The sequence below is a fragment of the Hyposmocoma kahamanoa genome, unplaced genomic scaffold (genome assembly GCF_003589595.1).
Source record: "Hyposmocoma kahamanoa isolate Upper Pololo Valley unplaced genomic scaffold, ASM358959v1 86, whole genome shotgun sequence".
Lineage (NCBI taxonomy): Eukaryota > Metazoa > Arthropoda > Insecta > Lepidoptera > Cosmopterigidae > Hyposmocoma > Hyposmocoma kahamanoa.
The window spans coordinates 12683171-12707516 of NW_020654289.1; the positions used below are offsets into that span (position 1 = coordinate 12683171).

At 37.3% G+C, this 24346-nt stretch overlaps 2 protein-coding genes across 2 annotated transcripts in view; one reads left to right on the top strand and one right to left on the bottom strand.

The window, feature by feature from the left end:
• Nucleotides 1-24346, top strand: part of LOC113234720 (gonadotropin-releasing hormone receptor) — a 205784-nt gene that overhangs the window by 114354 nt on the left and 67084 nt on the right. The window lies entirely within an intron of this gene.
• On the bottom strand, nucleotides 12386-14239 carry LOC113234910. The gene has a single exon (XM_026470431.1). The coding sequence runs from the start codon at nucleotides 14237-14239 to the stop codon at nucleotides 12386-12388; it is 1854 nt and encodes a 617-aa protein (XP_026326216.1).

Genomic DNA, 24346 nt, shown 5'->3' on the forward strand with positions numbered 1-24346 from the left:
GTGTGTGTGTGTGTGTGTGTGTGTGTGTGTGTGTGTGTGTGTGTGTGCGTGCGTGTGACGTCACTTAAGTGACGGGACGAACAAATCGTGCTCCTGATGGTAAACGACGCCCTGAGTATTTGAGGGGCACCGCCATTGCGCCCAATTGCCTCCCAAACAACTCCTTTGTGTCTGTGTTTACTAGTAGGCTTACCCTTCAAAACCGAAACGCAGTAATGATCACACTACTACTTAGCGGCAGGAGTAGGTAAGGTGGCAGTTCTTCCCTGGACGATTTTCTTCACACTAAAATATTAAAGACAGTGTGGCGTATCTATATATCCATTCTACTCACGGATGTACCCAACATTATTTATATTAGCCATAGTAGATGATACGTAGGGCGCACTATAACTTTCCGGAACTGCCAACTTACGTAAACAATATTTAAAAAGTAATTACAACATTTGAAAATGAAACTCTTTGATTTCAACTTGTTTTTACATTGTGGCGTCATTTTGGAAATTGGTTGTGTACATCACCATGGATTTAACTCGTGAAAATTTTCGTAGTATGATTTTCTATGACTTTAAGTATAATTTAACAGCTCAGCGGAGCTTTGCTCGGCTTCAAACTGCTTTTGGCGATGAAGCACCATGCAATACGACTATTTATAGCTGGTTTGCAGAATTCGTGGTCGTGTGAATTTCAGTGACGAATTTCGTGATGGTCAGCCCGTCCACTGCTGTGAACAACAAAACGATCGATGTTGTGCGCCGTATGATCAAAACAAACAGTAATGTGACATACTTTAGGCATACACATGAGTCAAATACAATCAATGCTACACAAACATTTGGGTGTGAAAAAGCTGTGCTCTCGGTGGATCCCACACAATTTGACTGAGGCTCAAAAAACAGATCGCGTCACTTAGTGCAATGTCATGTTTACCAGATTCAACGAAAGGGCGTCAAATTTGGTGTGAGACATAGGAACAGGTGACGAAATATGGATTTATAGTTACGATCCCAAAACAAAGCTGCAATAGAGCGTATGGGTCTTTCGAGATGAGCCGAAACCAACCAAAGTGGCGTGCGAGCAAAGTGCCTCTAAGCGGATGATTGCTTCTTTTTGAAATAGAACTGGAAATGTGGCTACTGTTACTTTGGAGAATCGTTGTGAATAGTGATTGGTACGCGACCAATTGTTTGCCGGAAGTTATTGACAAAATCCGTAAAAATAACCGTAAACGCTGTATTATCTTGCACCACGATAATGCCAGTTCTCACACGGCCAGACAGACAAATGAATTTTTGAAGGTGAACAACGTTGACCTTATGAGCCATCCCGCGTACTGTCCCGACCTGGCACCTTGTGACTTTTATTTATTCCCAAAAATTAAGAACCAGTTACGCGGTCAACGATTTTCATTACCTGAAGCGGCTGTTGAAGAGTACGAAAAATATGTTTCAGAGATTGTCACGGAGGAGTGGCATAAATGTTTTCGTATGAAATGAATTCGTATGAAAAAATGCATTAACACTAACGGAGAATATTTTAATAAATTCATTTCTGACCATTTATAGTATTTTTTTCTTATTCATTCAGGACACTTATAGTCCATATATGTAGACAATAAACTTGAAGTCAGAAGAAACGCCGCATTAATAACATATGTTTTTAAATTACTAAGGGCGAAAAATGAAAACGCGGATTTACTAAGGCACATAAATTTTAGTAAGTGCCTAAGAGGAGCGTCGCTCATGGGCGCAACACGGAACTTGATTGATAATGAGGTGGATATACTTACCTGTCCTCTGAGTGAATTAACAAAGGTTGCCTTATTTATCTGTAGTTATAAGTTGGATTATTAATAAGTATTTGAAAATATTAATCATATGGTCTTAACTATCGCATTGGGTACATATACTTTAATGATAGCGTAGGTATGGCTTAAAAATAAAAATATATGTAAGGGACATCGCAAACTGAATTGTAATAATCTTCAATGTGTTGGAGAAAAAATAGAATTTAGTTTGTGAGTAGACATTTTTTTATGATACCAAGTCGGTCGAACAAGTCATGCGTCTACCGCCTGTCCATAGCAATTGCAGTGCCACTCAGAGCTTTAAATTACAAAGATCTGAGGGACAATGCCACTGTACTTGTCATCCTGACTAAGTTGACACGTCTTATGTGCCTGTAATTTCATCAGCACATTTACCCTTCAAAACCGGAACGCTGTAGTGCTCACACCACTGTTTGGCGGCAGAAATAAGTAAGATGGCAGTACTTTCTTGGACTAATTCTTTTATAAGGAGCTCTACTGCTACTAAAACACCAATCAAAATAATGCACTTCTGTGCTTTTTTCATATACTATAACAATTTTACATTAATTTACGCGTAGTAAAACTATATGTATTAAAATAATATGTATTGGTATTCGCAAAGCCCGAATTTATATTTAAATATCCTTGTAAATAAACTGAAACTGCATTTGTTTATTTGCGTACCAAATCTACCAACAAACTGAAAACTAAATCTGCTCCCATTGTAGTACGTCATCGTCTCATCTTACATCTGATATTTTATACTTCACAGTCAAAGCCCATTATCAAAGCCAAAAACATTTAAGAGAAACGTGATCAAAAATTATATTCCGTCAGTTCTTTTTGTCTTAAATGTTCAATGCTGCTTCGTAATCCAAATGCAAAATATTTGTAATTTCACTGGAGAGAAATTTGTTCGAAAAGTAGAGTAGAGAATATTTGTAAAAAAAAACTTGGTCTCTTTTTTAAACTCCCATAAGCGCCGCGCGTCCGCCCAGTTACCATGCCTTCATGTACATCAATGGCGAATCTGAATTCTCTTTTCTAGGCAACAACATTTAAATTCCTCTGAATAATACAACCGCGCGGTCGCCGCGTGGCCTCCACCCGGCCGCCGCGTAGACCAAATTCAAGCCAGACTCGCCCGCGTGCCGGGACGCTTTAAGTTAAAACGTAAAAGCTGAAATAAATAGAGCGTATATTGCCATGATAGTTAGAAGCACCAAGGCGTTCAATAGTGCGTTCTAAAAGAATTTGTTACTGTTCACCAAAGTATTAAGTGAGTGGTAATCTCATAAACTTAATAGAGAAAACGTGACTTGGGTATATATCAATAAAGTCTATGGTTCGATCTCCGGTAGAACACACGTTCTGTTGCGGTTGTAGTTCCTCTGCTTGCTATCCAGTGAAGATCTGTGGCACCCAAAGATGGGCTGTGGGTTAGATATTTATGAAGATCAATTCATTTTCATATGATTATTTAGCGATTTTGTGTATTGATTTGTTGCAATGCAATTTTCAAGCGAATTCATTGAATAGAAAGGCAATTCGAATAGATTAGATCAGAAAGTCATAAACATTTTGTAACAAAACTCGATGTACAACAAATATTTAATTTTTGCTCCCGATTTTTGGCGTCAACGGGTTTTAATTCTACTTTACCCGGCGTTGACATAAGCACGGGGTTAAAACCCGGGCACTTGCCTATCTCTGGTGGTACCCAAACTTTCTTGTTGTTATTTCAACTTGTCAATTTTATAAGGAAAGTCCGTTGCGCTTGTTACAGTGAAGATTCAATGGATACTATTCAGTGCTTTATTGTAAAAACGACTTTGATTGAACTTCAGGGATATCTGGGGCGGGTTATCGTAAACTCGGTGGTGACAGACAGACACTTTACCTATTGCTAAGAAAGATATCAGATCACGAAAGCCAGTTAATCTAGAAGACCTTAAGAATTAATAATGTACAATAAACTTTGGCCTACCTGATAGACGTTATGGTTGAGGTTAATGTAATAAAAACCGACATCAACAACCTCAACCGTTGATCAATTCACTTCGAAGTTAAATGGTATAGATGAGACTGTTGAGAAAGCTCAGGATGAGATATATTAGCTGAAAGCTTTATCGAAACTTAAAGAGGACTTGAATAACAATAATCAATGGTTGCAGCTCAACAATGTGAAAATTATGGGAGTCGCTCTCAAAAATAACTCCTTATTAATAATTAATAAGTCCAACTTATTCGAAATTGTTTCCAAGATTGATGAAACACAACATCAATTTATCTATTTACTTTTTATACTTATTTCATTGCAAAGATTCCGTCACATAAAAATAGAGAGATTCACTAACCTACAGTTATAATATTTTCTATCAACATCTTGATTAAGTTATTATTTGTATGCTTTTATTGCGTTTATTTAAATTATTTTACAAGTTTGAAGCCCGCTTGCGACTCTATCGCATTCTTTTGTGTGCAACTTTACTGCGCCTTTATATATATATATATATATATACATGTATATATATCAAACGTGTTTTTCGGATACAGTCATTAGCTAATGACTGCCTCCTTTTAACGCCAGTATTGAGTTAAGACGTTATATGTTTTATTTGCTTACGTTAACTTTACACCATAATTTTATAGAATGCTTTCTTTATCGATTACAATTTTTTTTTTCCTAAACGACTTAAATCCAAGACGAATTTAGAAAATTGTACAATCCTCTAAATTATATTTACTTGCTAAAGACTTTGAACCCGTGGCATTTAATAAGCTTTAACAGTCTATTAACTATTATATTATAACAGTTTTATACCACACCAACAAGATTCAGGACCTCAAATTTATTTATTTTGAATGTGTTCCTGACTTATAATATGTACGAAGGTACAAATTGATACTGTAAATATAGATTATAGTAAGGCATTCAATCGTATAGATTATAACATTCTACGGTTAAAATTATTAACTCTGGGCATACATGGTGATTTGTACAGATGGTTTAAGGTATGTTTTGTGCAGGTCTCAGTCGGTGGTACGTAATGGCTATGTTTCTTCATGGGTTAATATTCCTTCTGGTGTTCTCCAGGGTTATTATTAGGACCTCTTTTATTTGTAATATTTATCAAGGATATCGGATAGTGTTTTTAAATTCAATATTTTTGTTGTTTGTGTATGGTATGAAAGTTTTGAAAGTTGTTAATAATGCCTCAGACACGACTCTTTTACAAGCGGATCTAAAACACTAGACATATATTGCACAGCTAAAAACTCGATAATGTATCAAAATGTTATTTTATATTTTTTACACGAATTTTGTCCAAAAGTGAAATGTTTCTAATTTAATTAAATTTTTATTGAATTGATTTTCAATTATTGATATGCTTAGTTGGTATAGCGTCTGGCACGGTATGAAAGAAGACGTCGGTTCGAATCCGACCGGATCGAAGGAATTTTTTCTGAGTGTTTTTTCTGAGTGTTCGATCTTTGTATTAACAATTACAACAAACTAGTGTTTCTAATTTATTGAAAAGTAATTTTGGAAATTCTTTATTGCACAATATGTCCGTGGCCATCTTGAGTATGCATCACAAATTATATTATACTTAGGTACTCTAACAGCATTGAAAAATACACATTAAATTTATTGGTAGTTACAAATTTGAGTAGTGCAAAATTTCACCTGTTACCTTTAAATCTGCGGATAAATATAGCTGATGGCTGTTTTTTGCTGAGCATTGCACAGGTAATATTGCTTGTTCAGAGCTTGTCAGCAATATTGTGCTCAAAATTCCGGTTAGGAAATTTCGTATGTATAAGTTGCTCCATGTTCCTTAATAATTTTAAAATTAATTGTTATCTTCCAACATAGTTAGCATTACTGAATAGTGTTAGGAATATAAATAAAAACTATTATGACTAATAACTCCTTATCGATTGAGTAATATGGCGATTATTCTGTTCTCGTACATGATGTTAGTTTGTGCTATTGCAGTATTCTTTTTTTATGTTCATATGTGGAACGTTTTAATCAGCCTGAGATTGTTCCCAAGGAAATCTGTTTTAAAAGTACTTGTAAACTCCCCTAATAAAATAAAATTAACTGCTTCTGTGGCGGAACGGTTACCATATTGGTCTGCTACGCAGGCCGTGAGAAATATTTGCATGATCTACATTTAGTCTCATGAGTTTGGGTGTAATTTGTGGTTGTTTTAATGTCTATGTGTGTGTTCATGGCACCCGCGACACAGAGTTTCCCTAGTGCGGGGCTATGTATGTAGGCGTTGCTATTATTATAAACAGTTATTATTCATACCAAATAAACTGAAAGTGCAGTGATAATTTTGTAACAAACTTCTTAGTCTGATTACCGTGGATTGATAGCACATCGTTCTTGGTCTATTGTTCACAATTCAAGACCATTTGAATTGAAATACACAAATCGCTTTCAATTCTATTCACTCGTTCGTTCTGGAGCTATAATGCTATAGATAAATACTGTTCGATTTATCGTCTTTCGTTTGATATCTATATAAACTTCGGATAAGATTCCGTCTTGCTGAAATGCGCTAACTTAAATTAAATTTCTACCGCAGCTTGATGTAGTGGCTGTCCCCGAGTGGATGAGTTTTAAATTGTAATCAATTGCGATACGTTGCCTAAGCTTATCCAATATAGCAGACGTTGAACTGCAAATTGCACGTCATAAGTTTTTTTAAAAATAATACAATTATTTTTGACTTTTGAGTGTACTTGTCGGAAAATGAGACCAGTGGACAATATTTCATAGACATGGAAGTGTGCCGACTCGTGAGTACCGACCAGAATGTAGTGATGCGTTAAATTCAAACAACCCAGTTATGACAACAAAGGGTGCATATCCCATGCAACAAAAAGAACTTAAATAAATAATTTACATACATTAATTAGTATATATGAATTAGTATATATGAATGCTTCCACAATGAGAATTATCATCATAAACCCAAATAGGTCCCAATACTAGGCACGGCTTCCCAGAAGAACCGTTGTAAACATTATACGTAAACGTATTCAAAGAGTTTTGTTGCCCTTTTCCAAAGACCTTCTACTCTTCCTCAAGCATTTATTTATAAATCTACGGCTGTATCTGTTCTATATTATGAATAAAAGAAACAAAGGCGAGACATTCAATAACAATTCAAGTCACCATCATCATCATCAATTTAGCTAAAAGACGTCCACTGCTGTATATAGGCTTCCCCCAAAGATCGCCACAACGACCGCTCTTGCCCTGCTTGCACCCAGCGGATTCCCACAACTCCCATCAAGTCTTCGTCTACCGTGTGAATCTTCCAGTACGCGATTGCCACTCTTATTTAAAAAAATGACAGTCCGAAATATCATAGGTGTCCAAAATGCCATTTTATCTCTAGGTTTATAAGCGATATTCGTATTTTCTCGAATTGGAATCGGACTTGGCGCACCAAGGGACATCCGAAGTGGATTCGAGTTTTCAAGGTTTGTATAGTCTCGCATTTGGAACGATTACGAATCGGATGCAGTGCGTAAACGCGCTTGAGGGGTTTCATTGTGCGTACTAAAATAATTTGTTACCATTTAACAAAGCCAGATATTTTGTAAAGTCGTGTATCGTTGAAATATAACAAAAAAATCAAAAACTAAAAAACAAAAGAAAAATCAAGTAAAAAAAATACACAATAAGCCGAAGAGGTAAGTGAGCCCTGAATTAGTACACTGGGTAGAGCCTCAGCGCTACTTTTCCGCCGATATCTCAAAAGATGGCTTTAAATACATAACATATCATAGAAAATTTACAAAAGACCGTAATCGCCGGCGACGGCTTTATTCGACTTTTTGCGCTTTCGTTTTCACCGGACAACCTCCGTCCATTCTGTAGGTGGCGCTGCAGCCTGCATAGTCTCCAGCTTGATACCGGGTGGCGCGGTAGTGCCTTGTCGTGACCTCCGGGTGGTAGCTCCAGGGGAGGTGGTGGCAGGTTTGGTAGCAGTGGTCGCGCTGACTGGGCGCGTCCTGACCGAACGCTGCGCTGGAGAAAACACGGCACTCCTGTCGGCAGCCAGAGGTGCCCCAAGAATCGGTTCAGGTGGGAGGCGTTTCTCCTTCTCTCCGGGGCGAATGTTGGTAATCTCACCCAGAGTGATTAGGAAATTCTTCTTTAGATACTCCACCAGGTCCTCTATTCCCTGTGATGCGGGAGCCTTGGTCCTCTCTGTGAAGGCCGTTCGGAGAGCCGCCACCTCAGCTCTCAGGGCGGTCAACTCCCCTCTCATCCTCTTGTTATCTGCCATGAGGCGTCGGGTTTGTATAATTTGAGTAAATCCATGGCCCTCAAAATTTTATGGCCTTTATTTATTTCTCCCCAGACAGTCCCCTTAAGATTGCGACTTTTGGCAGCGTCTTGGAGAATTTTTTCGACTCCCTGTCAGGTCATCTCGATGATTTCATATCTCCCGGATGGTTTCTTCTCTGTTGGAGCCATGGGATTCTTCCCGCGAACTTTGTACGCAGTGCGCGTGGTTTGCAGCAGGGTTGCCAACTGAAGACGAGACCTGGCCTTGGTATTATAACCTAGGTTCGCCCCCGGTGTGGGTACACCGGGGGCCCTGCGGCCTATATATTCTCCTTATTCCCACTCATTTTTCCTTTTTGTGGGTGAGGTCCTCTGCTCCTGTTAAAGGGAAGAGCGCCATCGAGACGCAGTTACGCCCATCCGTTCGCCATACAAGTGTAGTACTTCCGGCTGGCCGCTAATCCGGACCTGGCCCTTTCAGTCACATAACTTATTTGGCCCAAGCTCGGTACTGAATACGCTGCGACCCGCATCCAGACCGCTTAGGGTGCGGTAGACTTTTAGTTTTTATAGAGCTTTTGTTTCCTCGTGGTCCCCATCTTTGATGGCGACTCTCGCTCTAAAAAGAGCCCGCTCTTTTACCGACCACAGGCAGAGCTTCTACCACATCCCAATCTGTTCTGCTAATCAAAGTGGTACCGGAAGTGGGTCCACTGCAGGATGTGCTGCTCTTCGTCCGACCCCTCCCTCACAAGCCTGTCATATCCGCCATAGCCATCATAAGGGCACGCAAGACCCCTTACCACGACAAGGTTGCAGCACAGTCTCGGGAAAGAAGGCAAGTACCTGGTCCAACGTGTAACAAGATTTAGAAAAGGAATTAAGAAAGAACACTCTACCAGCACATTGTGTGATCTACCGCTGACATCCAATTTCATCTAATTAGTAAAATTTTACCTTTTATGTCTTTATATTTTTTGTTATGATATCAAGGGACGGAACAAACAAGTCGTGCACCTGGTAGTAAACGACACGCCTATCCATGACAGTTGCAGTGTCACTCAAAGCTTTGATTCGCAAAAATTTGAGGGGCACCCGTCACGCTGAGACATAAGGTGATAAGTCCCATGAGCCAGTATTTTACTAGCACCCTTACCTTACCCTTCAAAATGATCACATTACTGCTTGGCGGCATAAGTAGGTTAGGTGGCAGTACTTTCCTGGATAAACTCTTTCACAAGAAGCTCTACTGCTAGTAAATATTTATAATTAATAATAATTGTAATTGTGATAAAAATATTACTTATTTCCGGAACTAAATAAAGTACATTTTTTTTAACTACACAATGTTTGATAGATGAGATCATCTCAATCAGTCTCACGACTGGGACCTGTAATAGCTTGCTTGAAAAAACGAATGTACGCTATTTAGATCTAAAAAACAATTTACAATTTCCAATGTGTAACAATTGCGAAAACCATGAACCTTCCTCCTAACCTCAAAATTCTCCCAATCTAATGAATGAATAACATATTCTTTATTGCACATTTTAAAAATTACAATGAGACAACACAGAACAGTAATGTAAGTAACACGGAGTAAGCTAATGTGCGATAGGTAGCCTTATTGCTAAGTAGCAATTTCTTCCAGGAAACCTTAGGACAGAAATTTAAGAGTTGGAAAGAGGGGTGCAACTAAAGAATGTCTTGTAATGAAAGTGTTTTGAATAAATACACTAGGTACTCGTCAATAAAATAAAATACAAATAATAGTAATAAATACATACATTATAAGATATAAAATAAAAAATAAATAAACAAAGGAAGTTTATAACATTATGCAAAATCGAAATAAAATGAAGGGAATGGAGAGAAAAACCAACAACCAAACAATCTGAATCATTTATATACCTGACATTTACGATCTGTAGATTAAAATGACTTAAAGAAGTACGAGTAAAATTAAACAACGGTGTTACATTTTATTGGTGATAAAATGGCAACTTAAGTAGCTTAAGTTGGTTAAAAAGCTGTTCTAACTTAATTGGTTAACGCAACACAATATTTACTTAGAAATTTGTCGTGACATTAAAATTTAATGTTGCAATTTTTCATTTTAAATAGCATTAAACTGTCCATTCTAATTATTGTAGCGAATAATTAACTATCATAAAATTATTTCAATTTTGTCCATTAAATTCAATATGAATATTATTTTTATGGTACTGTAACTGGGGCGTGGCTTGGGATGCGTAGCGAGAGGTACTTTTATGAATTTAAACTGGAATAATCTTCAAAAATTGCTTTATTGCACTTTTTTACATATTTTCAGCGTTGGGTTATATTTCGTAATATCAAGATGCTCTATTCTTTTCTTACTTCATTTTCCAAAACACATTCTAATTACAAAACTGTTCATTCAGCCAGTGATTCTACTCATGGAGTAGAGCCTAGACTACATCCCTCTTCCTCACAGCTGAAGTCGTGAATATCCCTAGCTGGTGCTCTACCTATGATAGGCAACTTACATAAGTGATCAGCCTTTACTATAGGCTATCCACACACTGCTCGGAAGCTATTACCTTACCTTACGTTCGTGCTCACCCTCCCAGATGAACAAGAACTGTCTGCATTCAGGGAAGATATATTTATTTAATTATTAAGTCCTTCATATGGAATATGGGGATATCCCATAATTATGTATGTTAGGATGTGTTGTTAGGGTTATATGTGTGTTTGTTCTTGTTTGTTTAAAGGAAGTGAGAAAAGCTGATGGAATGTGGATAGCTGCAGGATGAGGACTGAGGCAGCTGGGAGATCAATATTGATGTAACCCAGTGATCATCCGATGGATGCTCTAGCCTGTGTCGTCGTTGTAGCAGCATGCACGTTGAAGACAATTTAGGGAAACAGTTAGGAAGTTTCAGTAGTGATGTTTAGAAATTTTGTTAGGATCGTTCAGCCAGGCTAGGGTCGCTGAAATAAAGTCTTAGGGTTTAGTCAGGTTTCCTAATTAGCTAGGATAGCGAGTAATTATATTTTGATTTGTTTGATTAGGATGTGGTCATGGTCTGTCCTTTTAGATAGGTTTTTGGTAGACTAAAGCCATAGCCTCCTCGGTGGTTACTTGTTGGTAAGGTAATAGCTTCCGAGCATTGTGTGGCTAGCCTATAGTAAAGGCTGATCACTTATGTAAGTTGCCTATCGTAGGTAGAGCACCAGCTAGGGATATTCACCCCTTCAGCTGTGAGGAAGAGGGATGTAGTCTAGGGTCTACTCTATGAGTAGAATCACTGGCTGAATGAATAGTTTTGTGATTAGTATGTGTAGCATCTTGATATTTCGAAATATAACCCAACGCCGAAAGCATGTAATAAAGTGCAATAAAGTATATTATGAAGATTATTCCAGTTTAAATTCATAAAAGTACCTCTCGCTACGCATCCCAAGCTACGCCTCAGTTACAAACGTAGCTTGGGTTGCGTAGCGAGAGGTACTTTTATGAATTTAAACTGGAATAACCTTCGAAACTTGCTTTATTGCACTTTTTTACATATTTTCAACGTTGGGTTATATTTCGTAATACCGTAAACCGAGGTTACTTTGATCAATTTTGAAATTTAAACGTCTGTAACTTTTTATCCCGTGATTTTTTTTTTATATAAAAAATGTGGACTTATCGGTTTTAATAGTTCTCTCTAAAAACGTTAAAAGAATAAACAATTATTCAATACTTTTTGAGAAAAAAAATAAAAACAGCGTGATTAAAGTTATAATTGATTTGGGGTTACTTTGAAACCCCCCTTTTTTAGCATGAATATTGGAAGTAACCCCAATTACTATCCTAAAACAAAAAAGAAATTAAAAATCGGTCAACAGGGAAAAAAGTTATTGCTGTTTTTATACCTTGGGGTGACTTTGATCGAATAAAACTACCATATATGACAGAACCTTTGTTTTAATTAAAGATTGTTGACTGTAACAGTCTTCTAATATGTCACTCGATGATAATAAAATCTTCAAAAATCAAATTCAAACAAAATATTCGTAGAAAACTTCTTATAGCTTACAACTAGTACCTATGTCATGTGACAATAAAATTCTTCAAAAAACAAATTCAAACACAATATGCATAGACAATTTCTTTTACCTTATATCTAATTATATTTTTTATAAGTTCACAAAATGAGATCAAAATTTCAATAAAAGAGATCATTCAAAGTAGCCATAGTGAATGTAACAAAATTGTTAATTCAAGGAAGTTCTAAAATATTAACATCAAAGTTAAACTGAACGCATTCAACATTATCTTTACTAGCAAAAGTTCGAGGCCTTGACAGATAGCTTAAAATATCAGTCTCTTCAATTTCTGATATGTCGTCACGTACAAGTCTGAAGTCTTTTTTATTTCCCATCGATTTAAAACCTTCGACTAATAAGGGGTCCATACAGGTAATTCGGCAAACATATTTGTAAGTTTTCTTTCCTCGACGAGAGTAAAATTTTACCAAGACAAATCTCCCTACTTCTAAATCTTCTTGTGTCTCTGAAACTGGATTTTCAGACTCAGTGGCCTCATCTATAGGGACCAGATCACGCGGTACCTCTTCAACATTATTTGAAGGTAAGTTTCCTTGGTCCATATTAGAAGCATTTAAGTCATGGGCATCTCTCTCAGGCGCTTGCGTGTCAACTGCATTAGCAGTAGAGACGCTAGCACCTGGCTCAACATTTAGTCTTGTCCTTCTTCTAGAACCTACTAATTGACCACCGTAACGCTGTTCTCTGAGATAGTCAGTTAAACAACTTTCAACTTCGTTCGTCGGGTCGCTATTTTCTACAATAGGCAGTCGTTTCAACACCTGTTCTCTCGATAGGGGAAATATGCCAGTGGCTTTAAAAGCACTCATTAAATTTCTTTTCACTCCTTCAGTGACATTTGCAAAAGGTGAGTTTGGTTTGGCTTGGACTGAATCTATCTTTTTTAGTGCCTTTTGGAGCAAGCGCGGAAAAGTATCTTTTGGGACAGTTGATAAACGAGGGTTTTGCATTTTCCAGTTAGTCAATACGTTTCTCCAAGCGCTTTTCATTGGCCTGAAGAAGGCCACGTCTAACGGCTGACATAAATGAGTTGAGTATGGAACCAGGCAAACAAAATCAATGTTGTTTTTTTCACATTCATTTAGAACGTCATCATCCATATGTGAGGATAGATTGTCCCCAATCAAAACTTTTCTACCTGGCAATGCTTTGGCGTGCGGCAAAAAAGAAGTCCTAAACCAATCACGGAACGTTATGCTATCTATCCAGCCACTGCTGGTTCTGTTAAATCGAGATCCCTGGGAGCAGCAGGTCTTCCCGCAACATGGTGCACCCCGCGGTCCCTCTTCTTTCCATGTATCGTATAGATGTGCACTTTTGTATATGACATAGGGTGGCAAAATAACACCATCAGCAGACCCGCATACCATCACTGTAGTAGCACTTTTTGAGAAATTAATAATTTTTTCTGGATATTTGACCCCTCGTCTGTAAATGCCTTGTTTTTTTCCAGGGTCATCGCTCATGTTCGTCTCATCATAGTTAAAAATATTAGACGCTGGCAAATCTTTAACAACAGTTGTAAGATTGTTAAAGTAAGCATGTATACTCTCATGAGAAACATTTGCTCTAGCTTTTTTAATATTTGATGAAACCCTTTGAGAGTATTCACCTTTATGGCGTCGTAGAAGAGAATATACCCACTCAACTCCGGGAAGATTGTTAGTAAATTTAGAGACCACTCGCCCTTGTCTGTCCAGAAAAGCTTTTGCGAGGAACCTTAAATCCAGAATAGTCAGAGGATAACCCCAGTCTGCACACTTTGCCGCTGATTTCAGTAAAGCTTCTTCCTCAGATTCCGAGAAAACTGGTTGAGCGCCAGGCTTTTTAACGTGCGTCCCTTTGTATTTATTATACAAAGTTCCATAAGATATATTATAAAGCTGTGATGCCCCTCTGATGGTTAGCTTACCGTCCACGATTTGAGTTAATGCTTCTTCTAACCTGGCTTCTGTGTAATTTCGGTACTCGCGGGAACCTAGTTTTCTTTTATATATTCGTGGCATCGTTCTGAAAAACAAATAATATTAAAAATATTAAAGCAAAGCCACAAAGCAAATTTTCCTGCTAGCAGCTGGGGTAACTTTGATCACATGATCAATCTCACACCATGCACCCTATCAATGACACACCGCATATAATAAACCGACGCCATAACGGAAGCTTTAAGGTTAGAACAACAAAAAATTTTGTAATGAATTCACACATGTACAATACTCTTTGGATTCTACCCAAAAAAATCATGATACTAACACACACTGAGCTGCACATGAAGTTTTGCAACACATTTTTTTAATGAAAAATAGGTTGTAACGAAAAACTTACATTTTTGTACACAAAATACAGAGAAATCTCCAGCGCACCCGCAGAAATGAATTTGACTGTTTATCAGTATTGCCACCCGAAAAAAAAAATCTCCCAAAAGTAGTTGCCTTTTACGCAATTTGCATTTTTATGTGAAAAGGAAGTTTTGATCAAAGTAATCCCGTAGATCAAAGTAACCCCGGTATACGGTATTAAGATGCTCTATTCTTTTCTTACTTCATTTTTAAACACATTCTAATTACAAAACTATTCATTCAGCCAGTGATTCTACTCATAGAGTAGAGCCTAGACTACAGTACCTACTCAAATCAGTTCTACTGATTGTAGAGTCAAAGAAAACTTTTTTTAGATCAGCCGAAAAACGTGTTTAGTATCCAGATTTTTTTTATTTTCATGGAACTATAAGGTGCAAATCATTTTGTAGTTCCGTGACTGTACAAATTTTACTATGGGAAGTAAATACATCTATCGCCAACAATGTTGCGACGTCTCTACAGTTTTTTGGTTACTGTCAAGGCTGAGTGAAGAAACTTTTATAGGTTTCTGAGAGGTACGGGACGCACTACGATTAAAAAGCCGTTTAAATCCGATATAAAGATCTATAGCAAGCATATAGAGGCATTCGTAAGATCTGGTAGATCTATTAGATCTAGAAGCTCAGTTGGTAAAAAAGTAGCCACGGTAAGGCAACAGACACCAGTTTAAGTTCAGTCGGATCGAAGGATTTTTTCTTTATGTTCGTTAGATCTTTGTATCAATAACAACAACAATATACGAATACCTTGGTAGTTAAAACATCATCATATTCCATAAAATAAATATATCAGCCAACATTTTTTTTCCTAAGGCTGGTTACACATGGCGCTGTAACAATAGTTGTAGTCGCCCTTGCATTTCTTTACACACTTTCATACACGCACCGTGTCGCGTTGGCGACCTAGGCGATTATCACACTGCTCCACGCTATGCGACGGTGTGCGGAGCTGCGTTTTTTAACGTTGTGGAGAAGTATCTCAGTTTGTATAGAAAACACGCGCCGTACAATGTACTGACAACGTCTGTAAGCGCATGATACATCGTCCCGCTTACTCCGCTGCTTTGTGCTGAGCAGTGTGATAATAATAGCCTTACTTGAAACTCTGGTGGGGCCGGCGACGAGCCCTGCCGCAATTGTCTAGTAATATGCGATTTTAGTTTTTCACGCCGCATGGACTGCAAGCACGCCCCTGGCGCTGCGGTATAACGCCTCAACTCCTGTGGCCCCACAGTGGAAAAAAATGCCGCCGCTATGGCGCCATGTATCTCGCTCGCGCTCAGTGTAGTACATACCTTTGTGACTGCGCTGGTTTTATGGATAAAAACATTTCTCTTTTCCCATAGAAATACACGGTTATACTACTCACGTAGGTGAGTACTGCACAGAACACTTTACTAAAAGAAAAATCTATTTATATATAATATTATTGTCCTATAAGCCGACGGATTTTTCGTAACAATACTATTACATTTATGCTAGGCTCAAAGTGGAAATATCTGTTCTAAAACTGTTGTACATTCTTTATTATAGCATCGGGTATATAATATATTTTTTATCTTTCCGATGGTGAACGAATTGAGAAATCCTAGACACGACAGCTGGGGCTTTTGTTGTATTCTTTCGTTTTATTTATTTATTATTTACAATAAAACTTGCATACACCTAACTTAGTAACTCTTATTCATTGTGGCGTTTACTGCTGTACGTTGTCGTTTGTTTGATGTTATAAAGCAGTTTATACGAACGACTTTGTTTGTCTAGGTTTTCGTCACTTCATTTTCACTACTTAATGTAGGAATTTCTAACTTGTTTTGAACTATGCTTAGAACTTACTCTTCAATCAAGTTGATGAAATTATCGAAATAGTTGGTGAAATCAAGCACAACATGATTAAATTCGTTACGCAAAATGGTTTCTGCAATTATAAAATATGAGGTTACAATCATACTTGAAAATCTTTGAACTTATATGATTCATCTTCTTCTTATCGTATCGATGACATGCAATAATGCTTGCCACCGTAACAAAAGAATTTACCAATCGACGTAAGGTACTCGCCGATTCTTGCCCTATAGGGCTAGCACGACAGGGCGCGACTTGCGCGAGAGACTTGGTCTAAGGAAGTATATTAGTATTTCGCTTTATGTCGATCTCTCGCAAGCCCTGTAGTGCTAGCCCAGTTGTGCTAACCCTACTGGCTGCACCACACTTACAGTAGGGCTAACACAACAGGGCGCGATTTGACCAAGAACGAACAAAGCGCGAGAAACTGTTATTCTCGCAAAGAAATTCCGCGCTTTATGTCAAGTCGCTCTCTGATATGCTAGCCCTATTGGAAAGAAAAGGTAGGAGGCTCTTTCGTGCACCTGATATGATCACATAAACATGTTTTTGTTTATTACAATCAAATTGTCTTTTCGGTGTATGGAATCTATACTAATTTACAACAGAGTTTCAGTTTGTGATAACCGACCGTAGATGATGATATTAAAAAATATCAAACCATACAGTTACAGGACAGAGCGTAAACCTCAAGAGCAATAATATTTATTATACTTTTGTAATTTACTTGCACTATTTGCAATTTTTTTCTGTTGAGTTATTTTTTTACAATTGACGCGGTTAATACGGTGCCAGGTTACCTATTATCATTATCGTATTACACCCAGGGGTCATGGTTTCGGATCGCTAGCAAAGTTTAAATAGAGGTAGGCGTCCACAGATCCGCAGCGCATGCATCGGACGGATCGCATTATACAGATTTTAGTATTCTTTGTATAGAAGTTCATACAACTGCCGACGACGTCATATGGATTGCGTTACGTATCAATGGACGCAAGCCGCGCCAGACGTCATTTGCTATTTGTTATGAAGAGTAGTAAATTTAGCATGAGACATACGAAAATACTGGACGAATTTTACGTCGTCGGTTAGCAAATCAGGAAATAGAGTATCATATTCTCTATGTTACGATCTCTTCTTAAATATGTCACGTATCCAGATATCATGTTTCCTTTTTTTTCTCTTCTTTTTTCTTCTGCCAACAAGCAAGCCACCACGATAAATTGTTCTTCATCACTTTCTAAATCCATTGTCTCGCACACACAAGTTACACTCGTCCGCTCGCTACGAAAAGTGGCGTCGACAATCCGATAGCTAGTAGTTGCGTCGGCAATCCGATTGCTGCGGATACAGTGGACGTAATGCCACAAGCGTGCCGTTTGATGCGATCCATCCTATGCGTGCGCTGCGGATCTGTGGACGCCTACCTTAACTCGAATAGCTGGCTGGCATTTCGACGACGTTCGGACAACGGATTTAATAATAATACATCTGAAAACCCACGTCAGAGAAAAATAAACAAATTTATTTTCAAACATAAAGAAATAAAAAATATCTCAACCCTCATAAAACAACTTTAAATTAAGAATCTACACAAACAAAAACATACTTTTCGACTTTGAGAATAAATAAAAAAGGATAATATTATTGGCTCAAGTTAGTGTCTTTCTCCATGATGTCGTCTTTAATATTTTTTGCAGGTGACCCAAATGTATCTCGTGAGTATATTTACGCTAGTACCTACCTGTTCATACATTCTACGTGATTCCACACGGTCGAAGTCTGGGAAGAGAAGTGGGTAGGTATATGTAAACACCATTTTCCGCGAAAGCAAATAGTGGAGAACAGATAACGTAATCGAAAAAAAAAAAATATTGTGTTATTTTGACATCTTTGTGTAGATAAGCTGTAATAATGATAAAGTCTTTTTATATAGCATCAAGTGACGGGATGAACGAGTCGTTCGCCTGATGGTAAGGTACACGTCTATCCATAACCGTTGCTGTGCCACTCACTCACTGCCGCTGCGTCTATGTAACTCAGACATGAGTTGACAAATCCCATATGTCTGTAATTTTACCAGCACCCTTATCCTTCAAAACTGGAAAGCAGCAATGCTCACTAAAAAGAAACAGGTAAGGTGGCAGTACTTCCCTGGACGAACTCTTTCACAAGGACTCTACTGCTCTACTGCTGATAATGTTTTGCATTTATAGACACTTTAAAATATTTGTCCATTTTGGAAATGGAATTAATGAACTTCTAAAGATCTGATGAGGAAGAAAAGTCAGATGTAAAAATAGTTTAAAATTACATGAAACTAATGGGAATAATTATGACACGTCAAGTTTACAATTTTTCCACATAGAACTACCGGGAATAAACGAATTTTTACAGAAAACGCCGTTCGTCATTGTTACGAACGGGTTAATAAAATTACATTAGTACAATATTTAATCAATATGTTATTCTTCAAATTGCCTGAAAAGTATAGTTTCTAATTTTGAACTAGACACGTACACATGCGTATAGTAACTCAAGATTTGTGATGTTAATGAACTTCGCCTAACCTGACGGCGTCATGTTAGTGTGCGAGTAATTAGTTTTTTGGCTGTCGTATGTTAGTTCGATTCTCTGTAGAAAATGTTTTCGTACATTTTTGGGGCATTACCTACTGTCTATTTGAAGTTTTATACACCCAATTGTTGTTGTTTTACTATCTTGATTGCTGAGCAAATTATTTTCTTTTTGTTAAACTGTACTGTAAACGTCAGGGTTTTATTGGTTTTAAGGGATAAGTGGAAATTGAATTCCCAAGCAATGACGGTGTAGTAGCAAAGAGAGAGAAAAAAATTCACTTGTCCCCCATCATGGGCAAAGCTGATAGAGACTAGTGGAAGAAGCCAAATAAACAAAAAATGAAAGTAAATATATTTTTATACTATTACAATCTTTCAATTTTCTTTTATAAGTACATGTAGTTAAACTGTAGACATATGCAAATTGACTCCAAAATCTTTCAGAGTTTGTTGCTAAAAAGCATTTATATATTGAGATTATTGATTTTTTTGCATATAATGTTTGTAACAGGAGAGCAGGACTAACACAGGAGCTTATTTGACTTGTCTCTTTATTGTTCTCTATAAAAATGTCCAACAACAGGAACTTGTTCTGCTACAATGGCTTGTTTCCAGCAAATGTGTAAATATTTTATATTATTTTATATTTAAATATGTTACTGGATTAAACTAATTTGTGACTCAACGTAGAAGCCGTTGTACCTAAAATTGAATAGCACTATATAATGAATTCGTGAATTTATAAAGTCACATGGTGTTTTATTTACAGTCAGTGATTTTCGTAAATAGAAACTCACAGGATCAATAAAACTTGTACTCATGAAAAACAGAAGGTAAGTTTGTTTAGTACCAAAGCGAGAGTAGGCTGGTACTATTCGATTGATTGTACGTAAAAAACGTAGCAAGAAGGCCACTCAGAGTTATTAAAGACTTCAAACGCTAATATATGGATATCGCTGACCTATATCTAATAGGAATTATTACTTGACGATTCCAGGTCAATGCAGATGGCCATTTTGAAGAATTACATTTGCAATTTTGCCAAAGCATCACTTCTTTGATAATTTTTTTTCGTAAATACAACCAACAATCCGAAAGGAATTATATATAGTATAGTTGGTGAAATATTATTTGCACCGATTCGTCTTATCGCTTCATCTTTATAATACAATAGGACAAAAGAGTGAGCTGTCTCTGTCAAGCTCGTGCCATGTGTGCAAACAACTAGTTTAAACACTTTTACGCATTGACACTTAATTCTAAACTTGATAATATTTACGCGGAAGTAACGTTGTTAAATTAGTAAAAAAAAGTGTCGGCAGGCGGTATTTTACGAACTACCTACGAAAAAACGGCCTGATGAGAAAAGGAATAATTTAAAACTGGAATTCAATAAAAGCATTAATAAAACTAAAAGCGAATTCCACTCCATAACTGTTCGCCACATACATATATGTGGAAGCATAACGCTTCGTAATAATTATATAATTTTCTATTTTATAAATGTTATGAATGAATGGCAACACCACACGGCGCGCATGACCGAGAAAAAGAATACCTACCGTCACCTTATGTCGCAGCAAAGCGATAACGTATCCATACTCCTTCTTGATAATGCTATGAATGTATAAATACTGTAACTGAGGCGTAGCTTGGGATGCGTAGCGAGAGGTACTTTTATAAATGTAAACTGGAATAATCTTCAAAACTTGCTTTATTGCACTTTTTTACATATTTTCAGCGTTGGGTTACATTACGAACTCTCAAGATGTTCTCTTCTTTTCTTATTTCATTTTTCAAAACACATTCTAATTATAAAACTATATTCACTCAGCCAGTGATTCTACTCATAGAGTAGAGCCTACACTTCCTCACAAGTGAAGGTGTAAACATCCTTAGCTGGTGCTCTACCTATGATAGGCAACTATCATAGGTACTATCATAGGTACATCAGTGATCAGCCTTTACTATAGGCTAGCCACACACTGCTCGGAAACTATTACCTTACCAACAAGTAAACCATCGAGGAGGCTATGGCTTTAGTTTGCCAAAAACCTATCTATCTAAAAGGACAGACCTCATTGTAGATGTGGTCATCCACATCCTGATCAAACAAATCAAAATATAATAACTCGTCAGCTATCCTAGCTAATTAGGGAACCTGACTAAATCCTAACACTTTATTTCAGCGACCCTAGCCTGGCTGAATGATCCTAATAAAATTTCTAAACATTACTACTAAAACTTCCTAACTGTTTCCCTAAACTATCTTCAACGTACATGCTGCCACAACGACGACACAGGCTTGAGCATCCATCGTACGATCACTGGGTTACATCAATATTGATCTCCCAGCTGCCTCAGTCCTCATCCTGCAGCTATCCACGTTCCATCAGCTATTCTCACTTTCTTTAAACAAACAAGAACAAACACAAATATAACCCTAACAACATATCCTAACATACATATGGGGTGGGGATATTCCATATGAAGGGCTCCTAATAATTAAATAAATATATTTTCCCCGAATGCAGACAGTTCTTGTTCATCTGGGATGGTGCGCACGAACTATGCGCATACATAGGACAATATATGTATCAAATTAAAAAAAATAAGAAAGAAAAAGATCTATCTAATCCAAATCGGTAGTCCATCTTCTCCTCCCGTCCTTCCAAGTCTGCATTTGCCGGAAAATACCAACTTCCCTCAAAATATTTCGCACAATATCATCGTGGCTCCACAAGAAAAATAAATATAAAAGATTAATTAACCTAGTAGAAATCAAGAAAACATTAGATTACCTCCTATACAAATTTTTCATTCTATTCACATGGACTAGATTCTGCCTACCCGATCTATTCCTATTTACACCTACTTTTCTCACAATATAATTAACCCTACTCAATCGATCTACTATCCTATATGGCTCTTTAAATAATCTAGCAAATTTCACACTTCTATTGGAAACTCTTCTAGGACAATATAACATTACCAAGTCCCCTGGCTGATATACAACTATTATTGCTTTCTTATCATAATTTCGCTTCTGTTTTATCTGCGCCCTTACTGTTCGTTCCTTAACAACTTCGATCAACGCTGCTTGTTTTGCAATCTTACCTTGCAAGCTCTCTGCAACATTGACATAATTAATCCTCAATTTTATATCTGACGCACATAAGGATTCTCTACCGAACAAAACCATAAATGGTGACACCCCGGTACTGCTATGTTTACTAGAATTGTAAGCAAAATACACCAATGGTAACATGCTACACCAATTCCTTTGTTCGCCCCCTATATATTTTGCTAACATTCCTAACAGCATCCTATTAAATCTCTCACACAAACCATTGCACTTCGCATTGAATGCCGTAGTTAAATTTTTAAACAAACCAAAATGTCCGCCCGTCCAAGCACTATCATGCAGTTCCTTCATACATTCCGAAAACAATTCCGACGGTACGACCACTAAATCAACTATATTTTGATTCAAACGACACTTCTTATAAAGGATTCCGTTCTCTAAAAAGAAGCCACGATAATTATCACCAACACCCGAACGAATGCAATTAATAATATTTCTACAAAATCCATCCGCCTCTTGTTTACTCTGGACATCATTCGCACGCAAAACATATAACTTTAACTAATCCCTCTGCTCCGGTACCCGTTCCACCTTCGACTCTACATCCTCCAGCAACGGATTCCTATTCAAGAAATCTGCAACAACATTATCTTTACCCTTACAATAAACAATATCGAAATCCTAACCTTGAATCGATAACGCCCATCTGGCTAATCTCCCACTCATATCTCTCTTGCTTTTTAACCATACAAGTGCCCGATGATCTGTAACTACCTGAAAACGAAGTCCCCACAAATAGCTTTTAAAATAATTCAACGCCCATATAAGTGCTAAACATTCCTTCTCCGTAACAGAATATATGTATCTTTTCTGCTTCACTTAACTTCCTCGAGGCATAAGCTATAGGTTTCATCTCTCTTATTTCCTGCACTAAACAACTTCCAATTGCATAACCACTGCTGTCTACACATAGCCGCGTCACCTGTTCACTATTTGACGCGAAATGTCCTAAAACAGGCGCTTTACAAATCCGATCTTTTAACACCTCAAATGCCTCCTGCGCTTCATTTGTCCAAATAAACGCCTTATCTTTTTTCGTCAAATTCGTGATGGGAAGCGCCAATCTAGCAAAATTATCAATAAACTTTCGATAATAAGAGAACAATCCTAAAACCGCTCTCACTTCCTTTAGACTACATGGAGGATTTATCTCCTTCATCGCCGCAACTTTCTTACTATCCGGTCCAATTCCCTCGGCCGACACTTCGAGTTCCAGAACAATCACCTTCTGAAAACCGAAACGACACTTAGATGGTTTTAAAGTCAAATGCGCATTTCGCAATCGAATCAAAACCTCCTTTAATGCATTTTTAAATTCTTCAAACGTACTTGCATATACCAATATATTATCCACATAAACTATCACATTACGATACTTCATTCCTGCCAATACCTTATGCATCGCTCTTTGAAACACCACGTGACTTATTTTCAAGCCAAAATGTAACACGTTGAACTCATATAGCCCGGTACGTGTAACAAAGGCAGTTTTTTCCTTCCTTTTCCTAAACATAACTGCCAATACCCAGAGTTCATATCTAAATCTGCAAAATACTTTGCACCCCGTAAACAACTTAATAAATCATCTACTCTCGGAATAGGGTATGAATCGTTTTTAATATTTTTTATTCAAGGCCCTATAATCAATGCAAAATCTCGGCGGTCCTTCTGGTTTATCCACCAAAACTAATGGTGAAGCATATGGACTTTTTGATTCCTGAATTACTCCATATTTCAACATTTCCTCTACTTGCTCCTCAATAATTTGTCTCTGTTTAGGGGAGACACGATATGGCATTTAATGCATCGGTTCCTCATCAGAAGTATTGATTTCAACTAATGAGTGATTACAACACCCTAATTCGCCTGGCGCAAAAGAGAACGCATCACGGAATTGTAGTAATAATTGATTCAATTCATCGCGCCTTTTCTCCTGTAATAAATTATCAATATTAAATTCTATTTTTTTTGTATTCGAAACATTAAACATGTGGTCACTATTCGCATCTAGTAAATTAACGAAATATAAGTATTCAGATTTGTTTAATGAAAAGTTTTTATGACTTTTCGAAACTGGCTCAATAGAACAACAATTCTTACTCCTGGACATGACATCAGAGAGAGAACTGAAAGGAATTTCAACATTTCCTTTTAAGGTTATCTTCGAGGCTGCAAAATCAATTAC